The sequence below is a fragment of the Castor canadensis genome, chromosome 11, assembly GCF_047511655.1.
Source record: "Castor canadensis chromosome 11, mCasCan1.hap1v2, whole genome shotgun sequence".
NCBI classification, from domain to species: Eukaryota; Metazoa; Chordata; class Mammalia; order Rodentia; family Castoridae; genus Castor; species Castor canadensis.
In genome coordinates this window covers 3,950,700-3,972,841 of record NC_133396.1, presented here as the reverse complement: position 1 = coordinate 3,972,841, position 22,142 = coordinate 3,950,700, and the positions used below count along the sequence as shown (strand labels likewise).

The window sequence follows — 22,142 nt, the reverse complement described above, 5'->3', positions numbered from 1 at the left end:
TTTATCATTTCTAGAACTTCATGGAGCTGAGATTCTTTCTAGAAGGACAAAATTCTTCCATTATTGATGTCTGGATTAATTCATTTTGACTGTGCTAAGTGCTATGAGAAGTCCCTAAGTTGGAGACTATTATGGGATACCTAATCTATTGGGAGGTCATCCAAAGGGGATTCCCTGAGGAAGTGACAGAGGCCAGCTGATGGGAAGCTGAGGTCTATGGAGCCTTCCCCCACCTGGGCCATGTCTCCCAGCTGTGCCATGCAGAGTTGAGCTGGGTCCACACTGTTCAGTGGACCAGCCCTGTCTGTCCTCCCTCTTGTCTGCCTGACTGCACACCAAGGTGAAGGGAGAACTTGGAGCTGGCTTTGTCCCCTCTTCTCCAGGCTAAAGGACAAGACTTTGGGGAACCATTTTGAGTCACTTTCCTAAGTTCCAGGAGACAAGAAATAAATGGAGCTTATTTATTGGGCCAGAGGAAGAGACCAGATCTTCTATCCCACCTGCTCAGGTCTGGTCTGATTTGGTCACATCTCAAGCCAGACTTCTTGTGACAGGGGATTAATTTGCCACCCCAGGACTCAGTTTCCTTGCTTAACCTTCAGGTGTGGGCTGGGTAGGGAGAAGCTGGGGAAGATGGTGACAGGACAAGTTTCTGCAGCAGAGTCCTCCAGCTATCCACATGGGTCCAGGGGAGCCCAGGATTCCCTGGGACATAACTGGCCACAGTCACTGTGTTTCCCCATGTGCTGGGCTGCTGGATCACGAGGTCTCCAGCTCCTCGCTGGGGTGGTGCTGGCTGTCTGCCATGCCACAAGAGGCTGAGATTCCCCTGAAACCGAGGCTGCATCTATCCTTACGCTGACAGAGAAACAAACCAGGATGCTCTGCCCGGGAGGTATTTCCAGAAATTTGGGCTCTGGCTTCTTGTTGATCACATGCCAGAAAGTCCTGGGCTCATTTGTGGTGAGGGAGTCATTGAGCAATAGGTGTTTTGTTTTGCTAATGATAAGAGTTTTCAACATGGAATAGTTTAAATGGTAAGGAGGTAGAAGAGCCTTGATTGACTGGCTCCCCACCTCTTCCAGAGAGGTGGCTGCTTTGAGCTTCCATGCTGGGCTGATATTCTTCATAACCTTGGACTGCACTGGGCCTCCCCACAGCTTCAAAGAACACAGTTCCTAGTCCCAGAAGACTTTGTCTCTCGTTCTAGGGCTATACAGGCTAGGAGGGCTCATGCGAGGTTCCTGGCTACAGCTATGAGGAAACCTGTTTTCTAATGCAAGGGTTAGCAAACTGATTTTGTAAATACAGTGTTATGAGGAATGCAGCCAAGCTCATTCATACAGCTCTTGGTCCTACTGCTCATGGCACTAGTTGTCACCAAAACTATCTGGCCCCCAAAGTATAAAATATTTGCTATTTGGCCCTTTAAGAAATGTATGCAAGTCTGTACCTGTAATTCTAGCAACTCAGGAGGCAGAGATCAGGAAGATTTCAGTTCAAAGCCAGCCCCAGGCAAACAGTTTGTAAAGACCCTATCTTGAAAATACCCAACACAAAAAAAGGGGGGTGGTGGAATGGCTCAAGAGGTAGAGTGCCTGCCTAGCAAGGGTGGAGCGTTGAGTTCAGGACTGCCAAAAATAAAAAAAAAAAAAGAAAGAAAAAATATATGCAAAGCAGGACACAGGTCACTCATGCCCCTAATCCTAGCTACTTGGGAGGCTGAGATCAGGAGGATTGCAATTCAAGGCCAGCATAGGCAAATAGTTCATGAGACCCCATCTCCAAAATAACCACAGCAAAATGGACTGGAGGATTGGCTCAAGCAATATAGTTCCTGCTTTGCAAGTGTGAAGCCCTGAATTCAAACCCCAGTCCCACCAAAAAAATAAAAGAGGGTTGGGGGTCATGGCTCCAGTAGTACAGATTATTCCTAGCAAGCACAAGACCTTCAGTTCAAACCCTAGTACCACCCGAAAACAAACAACCCCCCCACACACAAAATAAACAAACAAAAAACAAAGAGAAAGAAAGTCAAGGTATACCAATCCCTGCTCAAAGTGGGGGGTAGTTTTGGGGGAAGTATATATCAATGACTGCAAAAGACCAGAGGAGCAGCCCAGCAGGGAAAGCATAACCCAGGAACATGAAGGCAGGAAAGGGGTGGGCCCTAAGGGGAGACGAGGGCTCAGGTAAACCAACCTTCAAGGTTTGTGAACTAATGGGAAGGGGTAGATCAGCCACCATTGCCCCCACCCTGTTGGGACAAGTACAAACTAAGTGGTTCCCTTCTCCAGCCGGGAGGCTACGGAGCTGGAGCTGGCTGCTTCTGCACAGCACATCTTCCTTACACATCCCTGTATGTGTGGAGCCTGGTTCTGGGACCAGGCCCTCTGCTAAGTGCTCAGAGCTTACAGGGCTCTAGAGGCTCACATTCTGATCGGGAACAGGGGAAAAAACATACAATAAGCTAGTAGATATGGTTAGATCAAAATACTATTAAGAGGAAAATAAGATCCTGTTCTGCAGGTCAGGAAGATATTTCCAGGGGCACCTTATCTTAGGGCTTTTTATTTTTATTTCTTTGGTACTAGGGTTTGAATTCAGGGCCTCATGCTTTCTTGGCAGGCACTCTGCCCCTTGAGCCACTATACCAGCCCCATCTTGGGTTGAATATTTTCAAGGTAGGGTCTCTGGAACTATTTGCCCTGGCTGGCTTCAGGTCCTGGGCTCTGCCTCCTGAGTAGCTAGGATTACAGGTATGAGCCACCAGTGCCTGACACCTTAGGGTTTTGTGTAAGTCTAACACTCTATCAAGTCCAGCCTGACATTTGGACAGAACTTGGAAGAGTGAGAGAAGCAGAGTGAGAGGGAAAAGCAATTTTTTTTTTTTTTACGGTACTGGGGATTGAACATAGGGCGTATATCTTGGGTCACTCCACCCATTCTTTTTTGATGTTTTTTTTGAAGATAGGGTCTCTTCAACGATGACCTCCTGATCTCTGCCTCCCAAGTAGCTTGGATTATAGGCGTGAGCCACTGGTGCCTGGCTAAAGATAAATTACCCTGGACAGGCCTGACATAATCAGGGGAGCTCTTTTTTTTTTTTTGGATGGTGCCTCACACTTGCTAGGCAGGAGCCTGGGACGAGCAATTGCAAAGGTCCTAAGGAGCTCAAGGCATCAAAAGAAGGCCAAACTGGTGAGGGTGGATCCCATGTTCTAGGAGAGGCAAGCAGAGGCTCAAAGTGGGTTTCATTCTGTCTTTAGCACCCAGACCCCATTTCCTGCTATCCAGGAACATGCTCCAAGAACACCTGTAATCCTGGCAACTCTGGAGGCAAAGATTGAGAGGATGGAAAAGAAGCAGAGCGGGCCGGAGGTGTGGCTCTAGCAGTAGAGCCTGGCTTTAAAGCATGAAATCCTGAGTTCAAACCCCAGTTCCACCAAAAAACAAAAGCAAAACAAAAAGCAACACAGTTGTCAGGACTCCACCCTGTGTGACAAGTGAGATCTCTGGGGGTGTAGCTCAGTGGTCCAGTGCACACTGAGTATGTGTAAGCCCCTGAGTTCCAGTCCACAACCCTCCCCAAAAAGAATCTTATTGCAGGATTTAAGTTGGTCTGAAAAGAGAAAGGCCAAAAAAATGCCTGAAAGGCCTCAGTTGCTGGGTGCCATTGGCTCATGCCTGTAATCCTTGGGAGGCCAAGATGGGAAGGATCAGGGTTCAAGGCTAGCCCTGGCAAATAGCTCTCAAGATTCCATCTCCAAAATAACCAGAGCAAAATGGACTGGAGGAGTGGCTCAAGTGGTAGAGCACCTGCTTTGCAAGTGCAAAGCCCTGAGTTCAAAGTCCTTTCCAACCAAAAAAAAAGGCCTCAGTAGTGCAAGAAATATAGAGAAAGGGAAAACAAGTCATTTTCCCCATTTTCATGGCTCCTCAAAAGCTATGTTATGCTTGTAGCAAGGACTGCTATCAAATTCCACTCATTGGGTCAGAGACACTCTTGGTGTCAGCAAAAAGCTTATCTCTCACATGTCATGCACTTTGGTCTTCCTCCTTCTCTGTGTTTAAGAGACCCTCAATCACTAGTAAGCTGGGGAGGGATGGCCTTCCTCTGACATTGGCATGGTTTGAGTCCGGGGAGTGAATCACAGACAGTGAGGCACAGGCCCTGGGCTCAGGATTTCCTGATGTTTCCTGCCTGGGAGAGCAGCCTGCTCTTGGGGCAGTGGCCCACTGCTCCCTGACGTCAACTCTACTTTCAATGAATGGGTTTCCTTTTCCGTTTGGGAAGACATGATATCTGTCATCAGTCCCATTGACCGTCTTTCTCACCCTGGCATCTCCTGTTTGGGAAAGAGGGAGTGGGACTAACGAGAAGGCAGTGAGCGTGGGTGGGAGGGTGGGCAGGACTCAGTGGACATGCATCCCAGGTGCCAGGGGATCTCAGTGAACAGATGCCTCCTTGTCTGAGGACCCTAAAATGTGCATCCAGAAGCCTCATCAGCAGGAGTAGGGTCCCTCCCAGATTGTGAGCCCTCCAAGTAACTTTGGGACACAGGAATGCTCCCAGGTAGGCTCTCTGGGCCCCTTGTGCTATCTGGATGAGTTTTATCTCTTCTACTTGTTCTCAGCTACTAAGCCAGATGACATCTCCTAGCAGAAAGAATGTGTGTGCTGTCATCACGTAAATGTAAGCATTTAAAACTACTTTAAAGAGCCATATTTAAAATTTCTGCAACTGCTAAATGTGTGTATCCTGGGAAAAAGTCATGGCTGCCTCATTCTGGGTCTATTTCAGACTAGCCATGAAGCCAGAGGATCTTGGTGTGTGGTGTGAGAAGGGCCTGGGTCATTCCCTGCTGTTTATCATGAATGTAAATACGTATTCCTTCAATTTGCCATGCTGTTAACATCACCATCTGTGATTTATTTTAGATGGAAATTCCCAGCAAGACAGTTTGATGGTGGCTTGTCTCACATAATACCTCCCAGAGCCACATGCAAAAGGGAGCTTCCAGCTCTTTACAGGATGATGAGGCTGCCCCCTGGTCCATCCACGTGGTGCCTGTCACTCAACATGACAGTGCCGCCATTGAGATGAAGATTACTCCACAAATTCCAGTGCCAGACACTTGCAGAAGCTGCACACACAATGGATGGTCTCATCCGTATTACTGGAAGTTAGGAAATTTGATGATTCACCATTCCTAACTTGGAAGAGTTGAGTCAAACCACCTAGTATTTGTAAAACTGTATAAACTTAAAAAACAAAAACAAGATAAAACATTAAAACCAGTCTGAAGTGCTCGTTGACTGTAACCAATCTAGAAACTCCAAAATAAATAGCATTGGCTCATCAACATAAACATTTTAGTGTAGTTCAACTTATCTGTATTCTGTCTTTAACAAAATGAGATTTTTTTTTTCTTGGTGAGACTGGGGGTTTGAACTCAGGGCTTTAAGCTTGCCAAATAAGTGTTCTACTTCTTGAGCCACACCTCCAGTCTATTTTTGCTCTGGTTATTTTGGAGATGGGGGTCTTGCAAACTATTTGCCCAGACTGGCCTCAAAATACAATCCTCCAGATCTCAGCCTCCCAAGTAGTTAGGATTACAGGTAGGTGTGAGCCACTAGTGCCTAGCTTTTTGAGTTTTTTTTTTTTTTTTTGAGACAGGTCTTACTATGTAGCACAGGATGGCCTCAAATTGTGATCCTTCTGCCTCAGCCTCCTGAATGCTGGAATTACAGATATTCACCACCAAGTCTGGCTGGGTTGTTCTTCATACTATTCTTTAGCAGTTTTGGATTTTTACACACAATGTCACTAACTGTGTCTTCTAGAGCATCTTTTTTTTTTTGCGGGGGGTGGAACAGTACTGGGGTTTGAACTCAGCCAGGGCTCCACACTTGCCAGGCAGGCACTCTAGCACTTGAGCAATTCCCCCAGCCCTCTTTTGCTTGTCATTTTTCAGGTAAGGTTTCATGTTTTTCCTTTGGGCTGACCTCCTACCTACAGCCTCCCATGTAGCTGGGGTTACATGTGATAGCTACCATGCGTGGCTTACTGAGGTGGAGTCTCCATAACTTTGTGCCTGGGCTGGCCTCAAACCACAGTCCTCCCAGTCTCTGTTTCCTGAACAGCTGAGATTACACACATGAGCCACCTCACCCAGCTAGAGCATCATTTTTTATGGAGGTGCAGTCTTCCAAAATTGTTTATTTAGCCAACTCCCTCACTGCAGATTGCTTCCATACTTTCGATATGGTGAAAAATGCTGAGACGAACATTCTTGTGGGAATGTGTAATTAATTTCCTCAGGATAATTTGGTGGAAGTGGAATTCAGAATGCTGTTTTCAGTGTGACCATTTTAACCTCACAACACCCCTGGGACAAGTAGGATATGATTATGTTTTACAGCTTTTCTAGTTTCCAAGTCCCAGCCTAGGTGGGCCAGCCAGGATTATAAAGCAGACACCACCTTCTTTCTCTCCTGCCTTTCAGAGTATTGCAGGTTTTCCTTTTTTTGTGTGTGTGTGTTAGGTGCTGGGGCTTATGCATGTTAGGCAAGCATTCTATTACTGAACTACAGTTCCAGCTCCTTCCTTTTAAAAAATTAGCTGTAAAGTGTTCTTGGGAAGCAGGGTGTGGTGGCAAATGTCTGTAATCCCAGCACTGGGGAGGCTAAGGCAGGAGGCCACCTTGGGTTACATAGTGAGACCCTGCCACAAAAACAAACAAAAAATGTGTTCTTGTGCTCCTTCAACTTACTGGGCATAGAACTGTGTATTTCCAGGGACCAGTCAGTGTTTTGGGGCACATCAGCGGGGTGGAGGAGGACATGTCACTCATCTCAGAGGTGGGGTGGAGGCTGGTCTGGGCCATGAAGTTGCATGTGCTGGGGTTGACAAGGTTAAAAATGGCCCACTCCCTCCAGTCTAGTGGGGATTTTCCATGGTTCTGTGCATCTTGGTGGGTCAGCATTAACCAAGTAACCGGACTTTGTTCAAGTCTAACACCTTGGGGGTGGGGGGTTGGTACAAGACCAACTAGCTGGGTGTGGTGGCTCACACCTGTAATCCTAGCTACTTGGCAGGCTGAGATTCGGAGGATCCCGGTTGGAGGCCAACCTGGGTAAACCCTTATTTCCAAAAATAACCAGAGCAAAATGGATTGGAGGTGTGGCAGAGCACCTGCTTTGTAAGAGCAAAGCCCTGAGTTCAAACCCCAGTTCTTACCAAAAAAAAAAAAAAAAAAAAAGACTAACTGGCACTTTACCAAACCTAGCCAGAAACAGATAACGGTGTGAAGCAGTAATCGAGGTGCTTATCAGAGGGGAGTCAAAGTGACAGGTGGCGAGTCAAACTGACCAGGCGTAAGGGCGCTGGGTGGTCGCCCTCATCCGTCTGCCTACGTGACTAGTGGGAGCTGGGACGAGGCCACCTCATTTACCTGTGTCACCTGCCTGCATGCTGGCGGCCATCCTCCTGCCCCGCCTGGGGGAGGACACTGAAGCTCGCGTGCACTCGGGGCGGCGCTGGGCCACCCTCAGGCCGCGCGCCTGGGGGTTGGCGGGGGGGGGGGGGGGGGGGCTCGCGCGCATGCGCACTGCCGTGCTGTCCGCGCTCGCGCTGTCAATAAAGTTAGCGCGCGCCGGAAGCGGAAGTGGTGGATCTCCATGGCGGCGGCGGCGGCGGCGGCGGCGGCGGGGCCGGTGTTCTGGAGGCGGCTGCTGGGCCTCCTGCCCGGCCGGCCTGGACTGGTCGCGCTCCTGGGGCGCCTGTCCGATCGCCTGGGCAGGAACCGGGACCGCCGGCGCAGGAGGTGAGAAAGGCGACCGGGCTGCGAGGCCCCGGCCCCAGCCTTCCCGCGGAGGGTGGGCGGCCCGCGCGGGACTGTCAGCTCGGGGGCGTCCTGCGCAGCCCCGCCGTCCCCACTTCCCTCCCCGCCGTGCTCTCGTGGGCCGGCTGGGTGCTCACTCGGGAAGCCTCGGTTCGGCTCGGGTTCTGGCCCCAGGATTTCTTAATACATTTTTTCTAGTGGGACTGGGGTTTGAACTCGTAGGGCTTTGCACTTACAAAGCAGACGCTCTACCGCTTGAGCCAGTCCTCCTGTCCGTTTTGCTCTGGTTATCTTGGAGATATCTGAGCCTCCCAAGTACCTAGAATTACATGCGCCCGGCTGATGATTGATTGTTTTTTTTTTTCTGGGGTGGGGGTGGGGGATGGTACTGGGATTTGAACTCAAGGCTTCGCGCTTGCAAGACGGGCACTCTGGCTCTTGAACTATACCTCCAGCCCTAGCCCCAGGATGTGAGTGTTGAGAGGCCTGTCGTGAGAGTCACTGTCGGGATCGGAGGAGGCTTTCCCTTAAGTAAGCCTGGCTTGCAAGGTGAATCAGCCCTGCTGGGATTGTGTGCGTGCAGTGTTTCTCATATCCTGCCTGAGAGGGCTGTGAAGCAATCCTGAGTCAGTAACGCTCAGGAATGGGAATAGGAACCACTCGAAGCCCTTTGTACACTTCGTCAAGGGCCCATGTTCTGGAAAAGTACTGGAGTGAGTTATGTAAATGGTGAAGCAATTGGTACACCAATTGCTTGCGCCTATTGTTAATATTTTTGTTTTTTTGAAAAGGAAAAAATAATTCTCTTGTGTACAGATAGTTTTCTTATAATAGACATTTGACTCTCACACTTGATCCTTAATAAAATATCGTGAGTTTTTTTAGGGATTGGTATTAGAATTTGAACTTGGGGCCTCTACTTGCTAGGCAGGTGTTCTACCACTTGAGCCACAGTCCCCAGCTGTGATGACAGTCAAGCCCCACTATGCCCAGCTTTGCTTTTGTTGAGATGGGGTCTCACTAGGTTTTTGGCCAGGCTTGCCTTGACCCACAGTTCTTGGGATCTCCACCTCTGGAGTAGCAGGGATTACAGGTATGAGCCAGTGTGCCAGGCAATAAAAGATCTTTGAGATGAAGTTTCATTGTCTTAGGTTTTTATATCTGGGTTCCTTGGGTGAGATTTGACCTCCTGGTTAGAGAGGTCCTGGGGTCCAGCCATGTGTGCTATTTCTACGTATGGAAAAGAGAGCTTAGACATAATGAGCAACAGGAAGATTTTCAGCAAAAACTCAATTGGTTTTGGGGCACTGTTATGTGTTAGAATCAACAGAAATGAACTATAGAATCCTGCCCTGTGTGCTGGCCTCACCTGTAATCCCAGCACTTGGGAGGTTGAGGCAGGAGGATTTGGAGTTAAAGGCCAGCATGGGCTAGCAAGACCCTGTCTCAATAAATGAAGGGGCGGGAGAAACAGCTCAGATTTCATGTGGGTGAACCATGGGAGAGAGAGTGCAAGAGAGATGGCTGCTCCATTTTCTGTAATTGATGCTTAGCAAAAGACCTGTTCATTCCATTGGGTAGTGAAGTCACATGACGCCTGTGTCCTGGAATCAAATCAGTAAGATTTGTTTTAAAGTTTCAAAAAATGTCCTCCCTCAAATACAAGATGTTTAGGCAACTTTTGTTATTTCCCTGTGTTTAAGTTATGAAAAACACTTTATAGTAATTGTTCAGCTTTGGGATTGATTACTCAAGGTTATTGAGGCAATCTGCACAAATTCTTTTTTTGTCATTGCTGGGGGTTGAACCCAGGGCCTTGAGCATGCCAAGCAAGCACTGTATCACTGAGTTAAAACTCCAGCCTCACAAGTTCTTTTTAGTTACTTTTTTTTTTTTTTTGGCCAGTGGCTCATGCCTGTAATCATAGCAACTCAGGAGGCAGAGATCAGGAGGATCATCCAGGCAAATAGTTCACGAGGCCCTTTCTTGAAAAAACCCATCACAAAAAAGGGCTGGAGTGGCTCAAGTGTTAAGAGCACCTAGAAAGCACGAGGCCCTGAGTTCATACCTCAGGGCTGCAAAAAAACAAAACAAAAAAAAGTAACAACACAGGACCTTGCTATGTAGCACAGGATGTCCTTGATCAGTATTTTTTGCAGAAACATTTGTCTTGAGTGTGCAGTGGGGATAGTCCAGGTTGACTCCCAGAGTCTCTGTGTCAGTGGATGCAGTTTGTGTTCACATATTTCTTTGTGACTAAGGTAAGAGAGTTATTTCTCTGAGCTAACACTTCAACACTTCAGTTTCTTGGGCATTCAGTCAGAAATTCTTGTTTTATAATCCTTGGAAATACTGCCTGAGGATGAGTGCTGAGGCCAGTGTTGAATGACCCTCGAAGGTGTCTGTCCCTTCCTCTGCCTTGTTCGGTGTGTAGATTTTTTTCTGGTTCCTTGTGCCTTGGTGTTTGGTGTTATTCATGTGCGTTGTGACCACTCTTCCTCTGGTGCTGCTGACTTTCGATTTTTCTCCATTGTTCCCCTCCACCTCCCAGTTCCTCATTCCCCGGATGATGTGGTTTCTTGTAACTCTCTGATTATTGATTCATTGCGAATAGCTCTGTATAGTCATGAGCTTGAGTTATTTTAGAGGTTAGCTTGCCAGTCTGACTCAACTGTTGGGGGCTGGTGAATCCTTGTGGCTAGCAGGAGGAACAGCTCTTTTACTGCTGCAGTTTCCTTTCAGGTTTAGTGAGGGTCATAAGACTGAGAACTCTACTTAAACTTGTTTCTAACTAGTGATCTGAAATACTGTTGTTTCCTCTTAAGAAAGCATCTGACTCACTGTCATTAATGAGTACAGGATAATTTATTCACTGTGTGCGTAAAGCACTGCTGAGTACTGGGGAAGCAAAGACAAAGACCCCCACCTCACCTTCAAGGTGCTCAGACACTCCAACAGACAGTTACAGCAAAGAAGGTGGAAGGCAGCTGGGCATAGGCGGCTCACGCCTATAATCCCAGCTACCCAGGAGGCAGAGAGCAGGAGGATCATGGTTTGAAGCCAGCCTAGGTAAACAGTTTGTGAGACCCTATCTTGAAAAAATCTATCACAAAAAAGGGCTGGTGGAGTGGCTTAAGGTGTAGGCCCTGAGTTCAAGCCTCAGTACCACAAAAAAAAAAAAAAAAAAAAGAAAAGAAGGTGGAAGACCATGGCAGCTTAGGAGAGGCTCCTGGAGGTCACAGCAGGCTTTCTGGTACTGAAAGCATAGAAGTAGGCAGGTGAGGAAGGGGGAGTGAGTGCTCAAGGGAGGAGGGATGTGACAGAGTGGCAGGTAGAGCTGAGATCCTGGGGGCGCTGGAATCTTTTCTAACAGCCGATGGGCATCCGGAGTAAGGAGAGAGGCGAGAGGCGTTAGGAGCAAGCCAGTCTTCGGGCCAGAGACACAGAAAGCAAGTTCTAGATTCCATAGTGATTCTTTTGTGAGTGGTCCAGGCCTGAGATGGTGGGGGCTCATGTGAAGACGACCAGTGGGAGTAGAAATGAGGGTTGGATTAGAGTTAGGACTGCTGGGGGAAGAAGGGGAGTGTGGATAGGTAGGTCATTTTTCTGCCTTAGTGATTGTGTGTGAATGGTGGCCCTCATGGAAACAGGTTGGGGGAGTGGTAAGAAAGAGGATCAGGCTGGGTGGACTCACACCTGTAATCCTAGCTACTCAGGAGACGGACATCAAGAGGATCGCTGTTTGAAGCCAATCTGGGCAAATAGCTCGAGAGACCCTATCTCAGAAAAAAAAAAAACCATCACCAAAAGGGACTGGTGGAATGGCTCAAGGTGTAAACCCTGAGTTCAAACCCCAGCACCTCAAAGAAGAAAAAAGAGGAGCAGGTTTGGGGATGATGCAAGGTCATTTGGGGCATGTTTGGAGCCTCCAGGGAGAGGTGTTCAGTGTTAGTGGACTGTGTGAGCCTGGAGCACCAGAGACAGAAGCCACAGGTACAAGTGTTTGGAGTCACTGGCTGCCCAGAGTGGGTTGCTTATTTGGAGTAGATGGGACTTAGTGGGAGATGTGTCTCAAACTTGTCTGCCATACAAGGAAATATTTTCTCTGTGGCCCACTTTTTTCTTTAAAACTATTTTCAGCTTGAGCTATATGTGTAAGGAAGTCCTTAGTTTGAAACTTTAGTTTCAATTAAAGTTCCAGTTTTCTTTATTCTAGGTGTTTGTGTTGTGTTGGAGGGAGTGGGGTTTCCTAGCTTCCCCAAGTTGTAGGAGGGAAACAGGTAACCAGATGGTTCTTTCACTTCGACTTTCTTACAGTGTAGTAACAAGGCGATTGTTCAACTTGTGGCTAGTTTCTACTCTGAGGAGCCACCAGATTTCCAGAAATTACTTTTCTTTGAACTTTCTGATGTTGGACCCTACTCTTCCTTATTTATTAGAACAGCCATCTCTTGGTTTTTATATTGCAGCAGAATGGGAGGGAGGGAGATAATCAAAGCATAATTTTCCCAGAGAATTCAGATTTGGTCTTGTATGAATTATAGTGAGATTTGCAGTGGACTGACTTTTGCTTTTTGTGGTTGCATCTTTATTAAGTTACTATTGCATGAGTATCTCTTGGTACATTGTAGCTGGTGATGAATTAGGCTCAGTCACGGGTGTGGCTAGGCAGATAGAAAACAATCTGGAATTAAAATGTTCTGATAGATAATCCCCTTGTAAATAGTGTGATCTGATTAACGTAAATGAGTCTTGTCAAGTCTGCCAGGAGTCAGGCTGGCTGCAGCCATAGGATGTACTAGAAACATGTGATTGGTTCTTGTCAGGCACTTTGATGTACCATAATCAACTTCCTTTTTACTAAGCCAGGGGGAGAGTCATCTAGTCAGCATGTAACTTAATGCTGGCAGCCCTTGCTTCTTCTGCAGGGCTTGCTTGGGGGTGTTCATCAGGCCATTGGTCTTGGGTAACCTACGGGAATCCGCCTCATTTCCCTCATTTGGGTTCAGGTCTTGCATTAGTCAGGAAGGGCTGCCTGCTGCCAAGGTTGCAGGAAGTACAGGACCTTCTTGTAGTTTCTCCAGCCCTTCTCAGGAAGTGTTATGACTTGTTCTCTTCTCATCAGTTCACTTTTTACGTTTTACGTGTGACGGAGGGGAGGGGTAGGGTAGGACGGGTTTTTCTTAAACAGTAGTTTCTGAAAATACGGCAATCCAGAGAGCTCAGTTTCTTTTAAAGACCTCTTTCTTTTTATGTCGTCTTGTACAGATCTGGACGGGATCCAAGCCACAGAGTCTGTAACATAAATCTTAGGTTTCAGCAGAGTGAATGGACGCTAAGACCAGGACTCTAAGCCCACTCTGAGGGACATTTCACTGATGTGTGTAGGACAGAGAATACAATTCCTCGTTGTTGTGGGTTCATGGGTAGGGTCTGAAGGTAGGGGAGACAGAAACCATGAGTGATGTGGAGGGTCCTCTAAGTGTGAAGTGTAGACAGAGGTGTACTTTTGAGGTTTGCTTTTCTTGATTGGTATCTCCTCACTGAAAATGCTGGAGCTTGGCTGGACCTCCAGGCACACAGATGCACACCAAAGGAGAAACGCCAGGTGTGCCAGTGTTTTTCCATGTGACACATGCAGCTTCAAAATGTCTGGTGAAGCCAAGTGCAATCTGTAATCTCAGGACCCAGGAGACTAAGGCAGGGGAATTATGAGTTCCAGGGCAGCCTGGATTACAAGTGAGACCCTGTCTCAAAAAACTAAAAACTGCTGAGCGCTGGTGGCTCATGCTTGTAATCCTAGCTACTAAGAAGGCAGAGATCAGGAGGATTGTGGTTTGAAGCTAGCCTGGGCAAATAGTTCACAAAAACCTTATCGAAAAAACCCATAACAAAAAAGGGCTGGTAGAGTGGCTTAAGGTGCAGGCCCTGAGTTCAAACCCTAGTACCTCAAAAATCAAAAAACAACAACAATAAAAAAAAGAAACCAAACCTAAAAAAACAAAATGTTTGGTGACATGGGATATTCCTGCCTCCTCACCAATGGGACAAGTGTCCTCTCTTACTTTCCTGAGGCTTCTTTTGTAAATAGCTGTGTTTGATGGCACTTCACTGTTGTCCCAGTGTCTCCATGGGGAGCTATTGAGGGTGCATTGTCCTGCCTGGGACTGCCTGTCCTCCTTGGGTGTCACCCCAATCTAGGGCTTAGGGACAAGGGCATCTGTGTATTTGCTCCAGGCTGGGAAGAAGCTTCCTTCCTGGCTGCAGTACACTCCTATCATACGTACTATACCTACTTGCCCAGGCTTCCCCTGGTCAGGGGGCATCCCCAGGCCACTGCCCAGTCAGGGAATTTGTCTGCAGTGTCCACATGAAGCCATAAATCATGTGGTTGAACGTTCACCCAGAATCGGGTATCCTGTGGGTGTTGCTGGAGCCTGCTGATTCCAAGAGGATGTGTTCCATATCTCTTTCACCATTAGGACTGCAGGCTGAGGATTGCTTTGTACTTTGAGTTGGTCTTGGTTATGCTGAGGCTAAAGTAGTGTGGCTTCCGGGCCTGCTGTCCTGGAGGACCACCTGTTCTTGGCTCTGTTCTGTACCCTGTTCCTGCATTCCCTCAATATCCCAGAGGGAATATGTGGGCTTACCGAGAGGCAAGGCTGGCAGAGCCGTGTTTTCTGGTCCCTCCCCACCACTTCCTCCTTCTTGTAACTAGAAATGGGTGCTAGATGGTATCTAGAAAGCAGTGACTCGGGGAGCCAGGTCTAGATGTGGAAATTGTGTGTGTGCAGTGGATTAGTTCTCAAATGGTGAGTGTGACATACAACTTGGCTTTTTTGGTAACCACAGGTCTGCCTCCTCAAATCTCTCTGGGGCTTGGTTTTTATGAGCCAGTGGTTTCTTAGTAAAACTCCTAATGGAAGGGGAAGTGCTTGTGCAGGTGCTCAGCCCCTGGAGACAGCAATTACTGTTTAGTGGGGGTAACGCTAGCGTGGGGCTGAGAGTCCCCAGGAGTTGTGTTGAGGGACCCCCATGAGTTTTGGCTGATGTGAGAGGGAAGAATGAAGGCCCCTGAGCAGGCAGCATGGCCCCAGGTGTCAAGAAGATTGCTGCCCAGGCTGATGCACTTGGCTTAGTTCTTGAGTGTGTCTCCTCGTGTGCGCTGTCGTCATGGGGCCCTTTCAGAAAAACTTGCTGCCTTTCAGAGCACATTCCCCCTGGGTACATAAAAGCACTCAAAGGCTGGGCCTCCTCCACAGTGAATCGGTGAAACCTAATTGGCTTCCAGCTCCTTCTCCTCTCTAACAAAAATAAACCTGTCAGTACACAGATTAAACAGGAAGCCAACACAAAAAACTCTTCAACAATTCTTGGACCAAGGCCCTGGTAGAACATTCCCAGGGAGAGCTGCCCGGCAGGGAAGAGACCTGTTTGAGGTAGCCAGCCCCAGGGTGCTCAGGCTGTGCAGCTGGTGTCTGCCAGGATGGCTCTCTCCTAGACAGGCTGGACAGAGGTGGAGGTGGACCGGGCACTGGAACGTTGTAGTATGTGTAGTCTCCGGACTGGCTGGGAGGACCTTCTGTGTTTTTCTTTGAGGATGGCTTTTATCAGTTCTTTGTACATCTGCTCACGTTACTCTGCCTGAAGGGTCCTCCACCCCTTGTTTGAACTGTACAATTTTCAAGGCCTGTTAAGGTAGGCTGCTGTAAGGCCTTCCTGGCAGCTCCAGGTATCACCTGCTCCCCTTTTGAGCACTTGAAACATGTGTATACATATTTTGACATCTATTTCATTACTTTTAGCATTTCTTTTCGTGTTGCTCTTAGATAGTTCCAGGCAGGTAAATTTCTGAGGTCACCATGACGGTGGGAGGCAGAGCTGCTTGGCTCTTCATATGTCCCTCCACAGTCCACCTTAGGTGCTCCCAGGAAGACTTGAGTTAGCTTCCATTGACATTTGCCCCCATTTGGGTCACTTTGTGCCAAGGATTGTCTCCTTATTCTCTTTGGGAGCTGTTTGCATCTCTTTGCCCAGTGGAGGCTGTGTGAGGATGGACCATATGGTGTGGAGTGGTGCAGGTGGAGCCCTGACTCTTTGCCATGTGATCTGAAAAATGGGAAAAGGTGCTGTAAGGTGTGTGTGGGGTCCCCTGATAGTATGCCTCTGTGGCTTGCCATAGCAAACAGACCATGTTCCATTCCTGAATATTAGACTCTAGGCCCTGCTGGGGGGCTTAGATTGGTGGGGGCTGCAACTTTCCATTGTCTTGAAGTTCTGCTTCCTTCTTAGAACAGCAAGGGGTGGCCCATTGTTTGGGGAGATGGAGCAGCACACCCTTGTTGACACTTCAGTCCGTCTTTCTTTTTTTGATGGGACTGGGGTTTGAATTCAGGGCTTCACACTTGCAAAACAGGTATTCTACCGCTTGAGCCACATTTCCAGTCCATTTTGCTCAAGTTATTTTGGAGATAGGGTCTCATGAACTATTTGCCTGGACTGACCTCGAACCCTGATATCCTCCCCCTTTTAGCCTCCCAAGTAGCCAGAATTACAGGTGTGAGACACTGGCACCTGGCTCTTCCATGCCTTTCATTTGCAGCTGACTTACACCCATGAGTTGTTGTTCTTCCCTCTGGGGACAGCACAGGATAGACTGCTACTTTCCCACCTCTGCACTGGGTGGCCAATGCCTGTTCTGGTCTTACTGGAATTCAGAGAGCCAGTACCTTCTATTGTTGACTAAAGTTTCTTTTCCTTTTTTGGTGGGACTGGGATTTGAACAACTGAAGTTTTCTTGGAGGAGTTGGCCATGGCAGACTGGTGGGCTTTCTGGGAAGCACAGCTGTGGGTCATCTGGCATCTGTGCAGGGCCATTTATGAACCCTGGGACGATTCAGCACTTTATCGTGAAGCAAGCAAATGAAGTCATCTTCCTGGAATTTGTGACCATTCAGGCCTTGGGGTGTTTGAGTATCGTCTCCCCCAGCCCCTCTGGAGGTCACACACTAAGGGGGTTTTCCTGATGCTGTTTGCAGGACTGGCGTTCCAAGTGGGGTGGGGTCTGTGTGGTGCTCTAGATGTGTGGGACAACAGAGTGGCTCCATGGTAGCATCACAGCTCCTCCAGGCTCAGCCTCAGTGCAGCATTGTATGGTCAGGCTAGTGCTGGCCAGAAATGGGGCATGACCTCCAAGAAGAATGTGTCGGGTGGCAAAGGGCCCTTCTTGTTATCGCTGGCACGTCTTAAGTGGGCCTCTTTTCCCAGTGCTTTACTGCTTCTCTCCAAATCTCTCCAAATTTTAAAGAGAAAAATTATTTTTTTCTGGGTCCTTCCTTGACCAGAAGCCCCGTTGATCTCATGAGTCATTTGCCTGGGGTCTGAGTTGTAATTCTCAGACTTCTACCAGGCCTACCCTCATTCCAGGTATCTGTAGGCAAGGGTTTTTGAGGTGGATTTGTTAGGAGGTGGCAGTGTTAACCAGGCAGTGGCTATTGTGAGTGTCTTGTGGTTGTTCTAAATTTGGTCCCTGAGTTGTTTGGAATTGACTTAGTTGGGGTTTACCCGCAGGCACTGCACTTTGAGTTGCTCAACAGTAGGTTCTTTAAGGTGTTAGAAGAAGGAGGGCTAGGGGAAACTCTTCTACAGAGTTTGACTTGAGCTCACTTATAGAATGCTCTAGAAAATCTGAAATTGGCCAAAAGAAAACCCTCTTTCCCTTGCTGCTGAGAGAGGGCTCTGCAGAGGTATTGGGGGTGGTAACCCATTTGCATGTTTCTTTAACCAGGTCACCATGGCTGTTACTAGCTCCCTTGCTGTCCCCAGCTGTACCCCAGGTCACTTCCCCACCCTGCTGCCTGTGTCCGGAGGGTGTGCACAGGTTCCAATGGATCAGAAACCTGGTTCCAGAGTTTGGTGTCTCCAGCTCTCACGTGAGGGTGCTGTCCTCCCCAGCAGAGTTCTTCGAGCTCATGAAGGTAAGTTGTGTCTAAAGGACCAAGGAACAGAGTTGGAGTTGGAAGGCCAGTGGAATGGTTCATGTGGTAGCGTGCCTAACTAGCAAGTGTGGAGCCCTGAGTTCAAATGTTCAAACCCCAGTACTGCCCCCCTCCAACAAACAAACAAATAAACGTAAAACAACTCCAAAGACAGAGTTTCAAGATTGGTTGAGTCCTAAGCATTCTCTGTTCTAGAAACTTTGTATTTACTTGCTAATTTAATTGTTTATTTATTTTTACGGTACTGGGGATCAAACCCAGGGCCTCGTGCATGCTAGGCAAACACTAAATCACTGAGCTACATCCCCAGCCTGTTCTAGAAATTTCTGGTGCTTTTCATCTTAGCATTTTGGGCTCTTGCCTGTCTGGTTTCAGCTTTATAGGCTAACTTGGACCACAAGTGAAGCCTCCCTGTGTGGCCAGCATTTCAGAGCAGGGAGCAGTAAGGACAGGACCAGACTCTGATTCTTGTGGACATGCTGTTTCTTTTTTTTGTGTGTGGTACTGGGGCTTGAACTCAGCGCCTACATCTTGAGCCACTCTACCAGCCCTTTTTTGTGATGGGTTTTTAGAGATAGGGTCTTGCGAGCTATTTGTCTGGGCTGGCTTCAAAGGGTGATCCTCCTCTTGAGTAGCTAGAATTACAGGCGTGAACCACCGGCACCTGGCTTGGACACACTGTTTCTCATGCCCTTTTTGTAGATAGGGACCATAAGAAGGGAGGTTAGTGGGGATGGGCGAATCTCTGGCACAACCCTGCTAAGGCTGACTGGGGAACACAGTGGACTCCTCTTCCTTGAAGCATCTCCTGGCCCAGTGGCATCTTCTTCGTAGATGTGATACATAGGGAGCCCTACAGTGGGATCTGATGTGTGGGCAACAGCCAGTGCTGCCTCAGTGAAGAGGCAAAACTTGGAAACAGGAGAAATTTGAGCACCCTGGGCTCAGGTGTGGTAATTCTGGTTCTCTGGGATTCTGCCATGTTGTGTTCCTTTCCTGTCCTGACTGATGTCAGCTCTGCATCTTGGGGCTCAGCCTTCCTTGTTACTCAGGTTTACTTGCCATGTTTCATTGTTTGTGCTTGAACTGTTAATTGGAATGAAGTAATTCAGCACTAATTATTCTTTAGCAACATGAACTCTCTGAGTTCATATTAGCAATGATGCTGGAATGGAGATCTGATGAGGGCCAGGCAGGAGGCAGGATACGGGGAGATATGGGAGATAGAGGTGGGGATTCATCTCTGTGCAGAAAATGACCTCTCATCCATTTGATTGCCTGCCATTTCCCCTCCTTTTGCCCTTTTGTCCTGTTGATCTGCATTTAGCTTCATCTCTGGCTGGCTTGCCCTTCTTCATGCAAGTGTGTATGTGTTGATGGGTATGATTGCTCCCTTGCCCCCAGCTGACTGTCTGTCCTGGTCTCTTGGACATGCTCTTTGCTCCTGCTTGGTTTTCTTCTTGACTTGAAGAAACTGGTTTTCCAAGGTGCTTATTCTCAGCAGATTCAGCTATGGGTGAAGGACTGACCGAGTCTCTGGGTGGTGATCTCCAGACCATGCTGTGCACCTGCCAGAGTTGGGTGGGGTTGTAGAGGGCAGGATGGGCAGAGGGGCTTGGCCCTGTGGGTTGAGAATAAGCAAGGCCGCCTACTTCTGCCTCTGGAGTGAATGGTGGGCAGGTTCTCCTGACTCTCATCACATGGAGTGTGTATTTCTGGGACAGACCTGCAGGGAGAGAAGACAGCACTGGTTTCTGCCTGGTCCCCAGGCCTTCCTTATGGCCAGGGCTGTGTGTAGGGCAGACAGTAAGCAGCAGATGTGTTTTGGTTACCTGAGCTGGACTGATTCATACCTGTTTGCGTCTCTGCTTCTTTTCATCATCATCCCCATAGGTGTCTATTTTAATAGGTAACAAAACAAAGGAAATAGCAACCTGGAGAAGGTGTTTGTTTTTTCCTTTGCCTAAGCCTTTCCCAATGGTGTGTTCACACACCTGTCTAGTCAAGATGCCTAACTTCCTGTTTGGACAATGAGGGGTGGGGGTGGTACGCCTTCTTGATGAGAAGCAGGCATGTATGCCTTCCTCCTCTCACCTCACTTTCCAATTTTCTTTGAGTTTGACCTCTTATAACACTGCTGTTCTTTCTGGCCTTGTTGCCACATCTGGGTTGGGGCTGTCTAGAGCCTCAGAGGTATGGTCCATTGCTTTCCTTAGCTGGGGTAGGGTCTAGAGAGAGGACATTGACTGGTGTATTGTCTTTGGTACGAGTGTGTTTTGTTGATGTGTCTGTGTACCTGTCTCTGTACATTTCGAGTGTGTTTTGTTGATGTGTCTGTGTACCTGTCTCTGTACATTTCAAAAGAGGAACCTGCTCATTACAAACGGCCTGACTATGCAGATGGATGGAAGAGTGCAGGCTGCATCAGTATTCCCTTCTTTCCAGACTGCTCCTGGGGGTCACTTCTCAATAGGTGGATTTGTGTTCTCCTTGATCCTGCAGACATGAACGCAGTTTTATAGGTACAGCTGTGTACCTATATAGGGTGTAAACAGGTGGATACATGGTTTGCATTTTGTTCAGTCATTTGTTTTCTCTTTCAGCAATACTTTGTGGGCATTCATGTCAGTGTGCACAGATCTCCTTTTTTTTTTTTTTTTCCTTGGCAGTACTGGGGTCTGAACTCAGGGCCTTGTGGTAGTTAGGTAGGTGCTCTACCACTTGAGCCACACCCCTACCCCGCCTTCATTCTTTTTAATGGGTACATTGCATTCTGTAGTAGGGTTAGACTGTGCCTTAGTTTGCAGGCTGAGTATTTTAAATTAGGGTTGTGGGTCCTTATTTGGTATGTTGCCATATACGTTGTGGGCCCACTTCAACTATTAATTGGTGAAGACGTTGTATAGGTCACCTTAGACTATGGTTTGCCTCACATGTCAGTGGTCTATGAAAATGATGAATACAAACTTTGAATTGCTTTTCCTTTTCCAGGGGCAGATAAAAGTAGCCAAGAGGCGGGTTGTGATGGCATCCCTCTACCTGGGAACAGGTCCTTTGGAGCAGGAACTGGTAAGGTTTATGAGGAGGTGACCTCAGCAGCAGAGTGAATTGGCCTAGAGCATTCCGGCTATACAGTGCTGTGAGCTGGTGTGGCACTGCCTTTCCTGCCTCCGTCTCCCAGCCTGCTCTTGTTCCTGTTGCCAGATGTGCCTGTCAGGAGTGCATGAGAAGGGCACGGGAAGCCTGGTCAGGTGCTGGCCAGTATCTTCTCACCCTGCACAGTGTTCTAGGCTGCTCTGTCTGCCAGTCTAGGCCTTGGCATGTGGCAGCTCACAGGCCAAGTCAGTCTGTTGCCTGTTTTGCATGGCCTGTGAGCTAAGAATGGCTTCTGTATTTTCAAGTGACTTCATGAAACCAAAGAAGAGGGCTTTGTGACTCATGTAAAGAGTATAGAATTTACATTCCCACGTCATCCATAAGGTTTGTTGGAGCAAGCCACACTTACTCTGCATAGTGTCTAGGGCTGTGTTCCCGTGGCAGCAGCACAACTGAGTAGTGACAGAGAACATCTGACCCATAAAGCCCCAAATATTTACTCTGCAGCTTTTTTCAAAAAAGGTTTTCTGACCTTGTGCTAGACAAATGAACCCGAACGCAGGTAGGACTAGCTGGGTTGGTTTGCCAAGGCTGAAGTCGGTGCCAGTCTCCACCTGGACTTGTTGGCATACCACACTTGTCACTTTCATTGAGGCAAGCAGGAGTGGAAAGAGCTGAAGTCACCTGGTATGCCTGGGTGCTGTTCATAGCTTGGAGGCGGGTTGAAGAGAATCTGTGAGTGAGGCCATTTCTTTGTTCTATCTCTGGGATCACTCTGTTCATAGGGAGAGAAATGGGTCTGTTGATTGTAGTGAGTGGTTTTTCTTGTGTGAAATTCACAGGTAGGAACTGGAAGATAACGTAGGGGTTGTAGTGTAGAGGAGGAGGGGGAGGTGAGGTAGCCTGAGTGCTCCCTACTCCTCTGCCTCTGAGCGTGGAGGCCATTCTGTGTTCCAGGTCATACTCTTAGCTGCAAGCTTGGGAAGCCTGTTTGTGCTCATGGGAGAGGAATATAATGTCCAGCCCATGGACAAGGGCCAGTGGACAGGTTGGTCTTGGATTCATTCATTCAGCAAATATTTACCAAGTGCTCTCCATGAGTAGGACGCTGTTTGTTGTATGTCTGTGCAAGGATTATGTGTGTGAAGATGTGTGTGGGAGCTGGTGTCTTAGAGAGTGTTGCCAAGAGTGGTGAGGTCCA

At 48.1% G+C, this 22,142-nt stretch overlaps 1 protein-coding gene across 5 annotated transcripts in view; it reads left to right on the top strand.

Moving 5' to 3' along the window:
* Positions 1-7,671: 7,671 nt before the first annotated feature.
* The window catches only part of Pgs1 (phosphatidylglycerophosphate synthase 1), a 38,037-nt gene continuing 23,566 nt past the window's right edge, over positions 7,672-22,142 (top strand). For 4 of the 5 annotated variants that reach the window (XR_012438408.1, XM_074045002.1, XM_074045001.1 and 1 more), the window contains exons 1-3: positions 7,672-7,829; positions 17,635-17,824; positions 20,837-20,914. Coding sequence is in view for 4 of the 5 variants with exons in the window: in XM_074045002.1 (XP_073901103.1) it covers positions 7,684-7,829; positions 17,635-17,824; positions 20,837-20,914 (414 nt within the window). In the remaining variant the exon portion in view is untranslated. Of the gene's footprint in view, positions 7,830-7,967; positions 10,917-17,634; positions 17,825-20,836; positions 20,915-22,142 lie in introns of those variants that run through there. The other variant, XM_074045004.1, reaches the window with a different exon arrangement.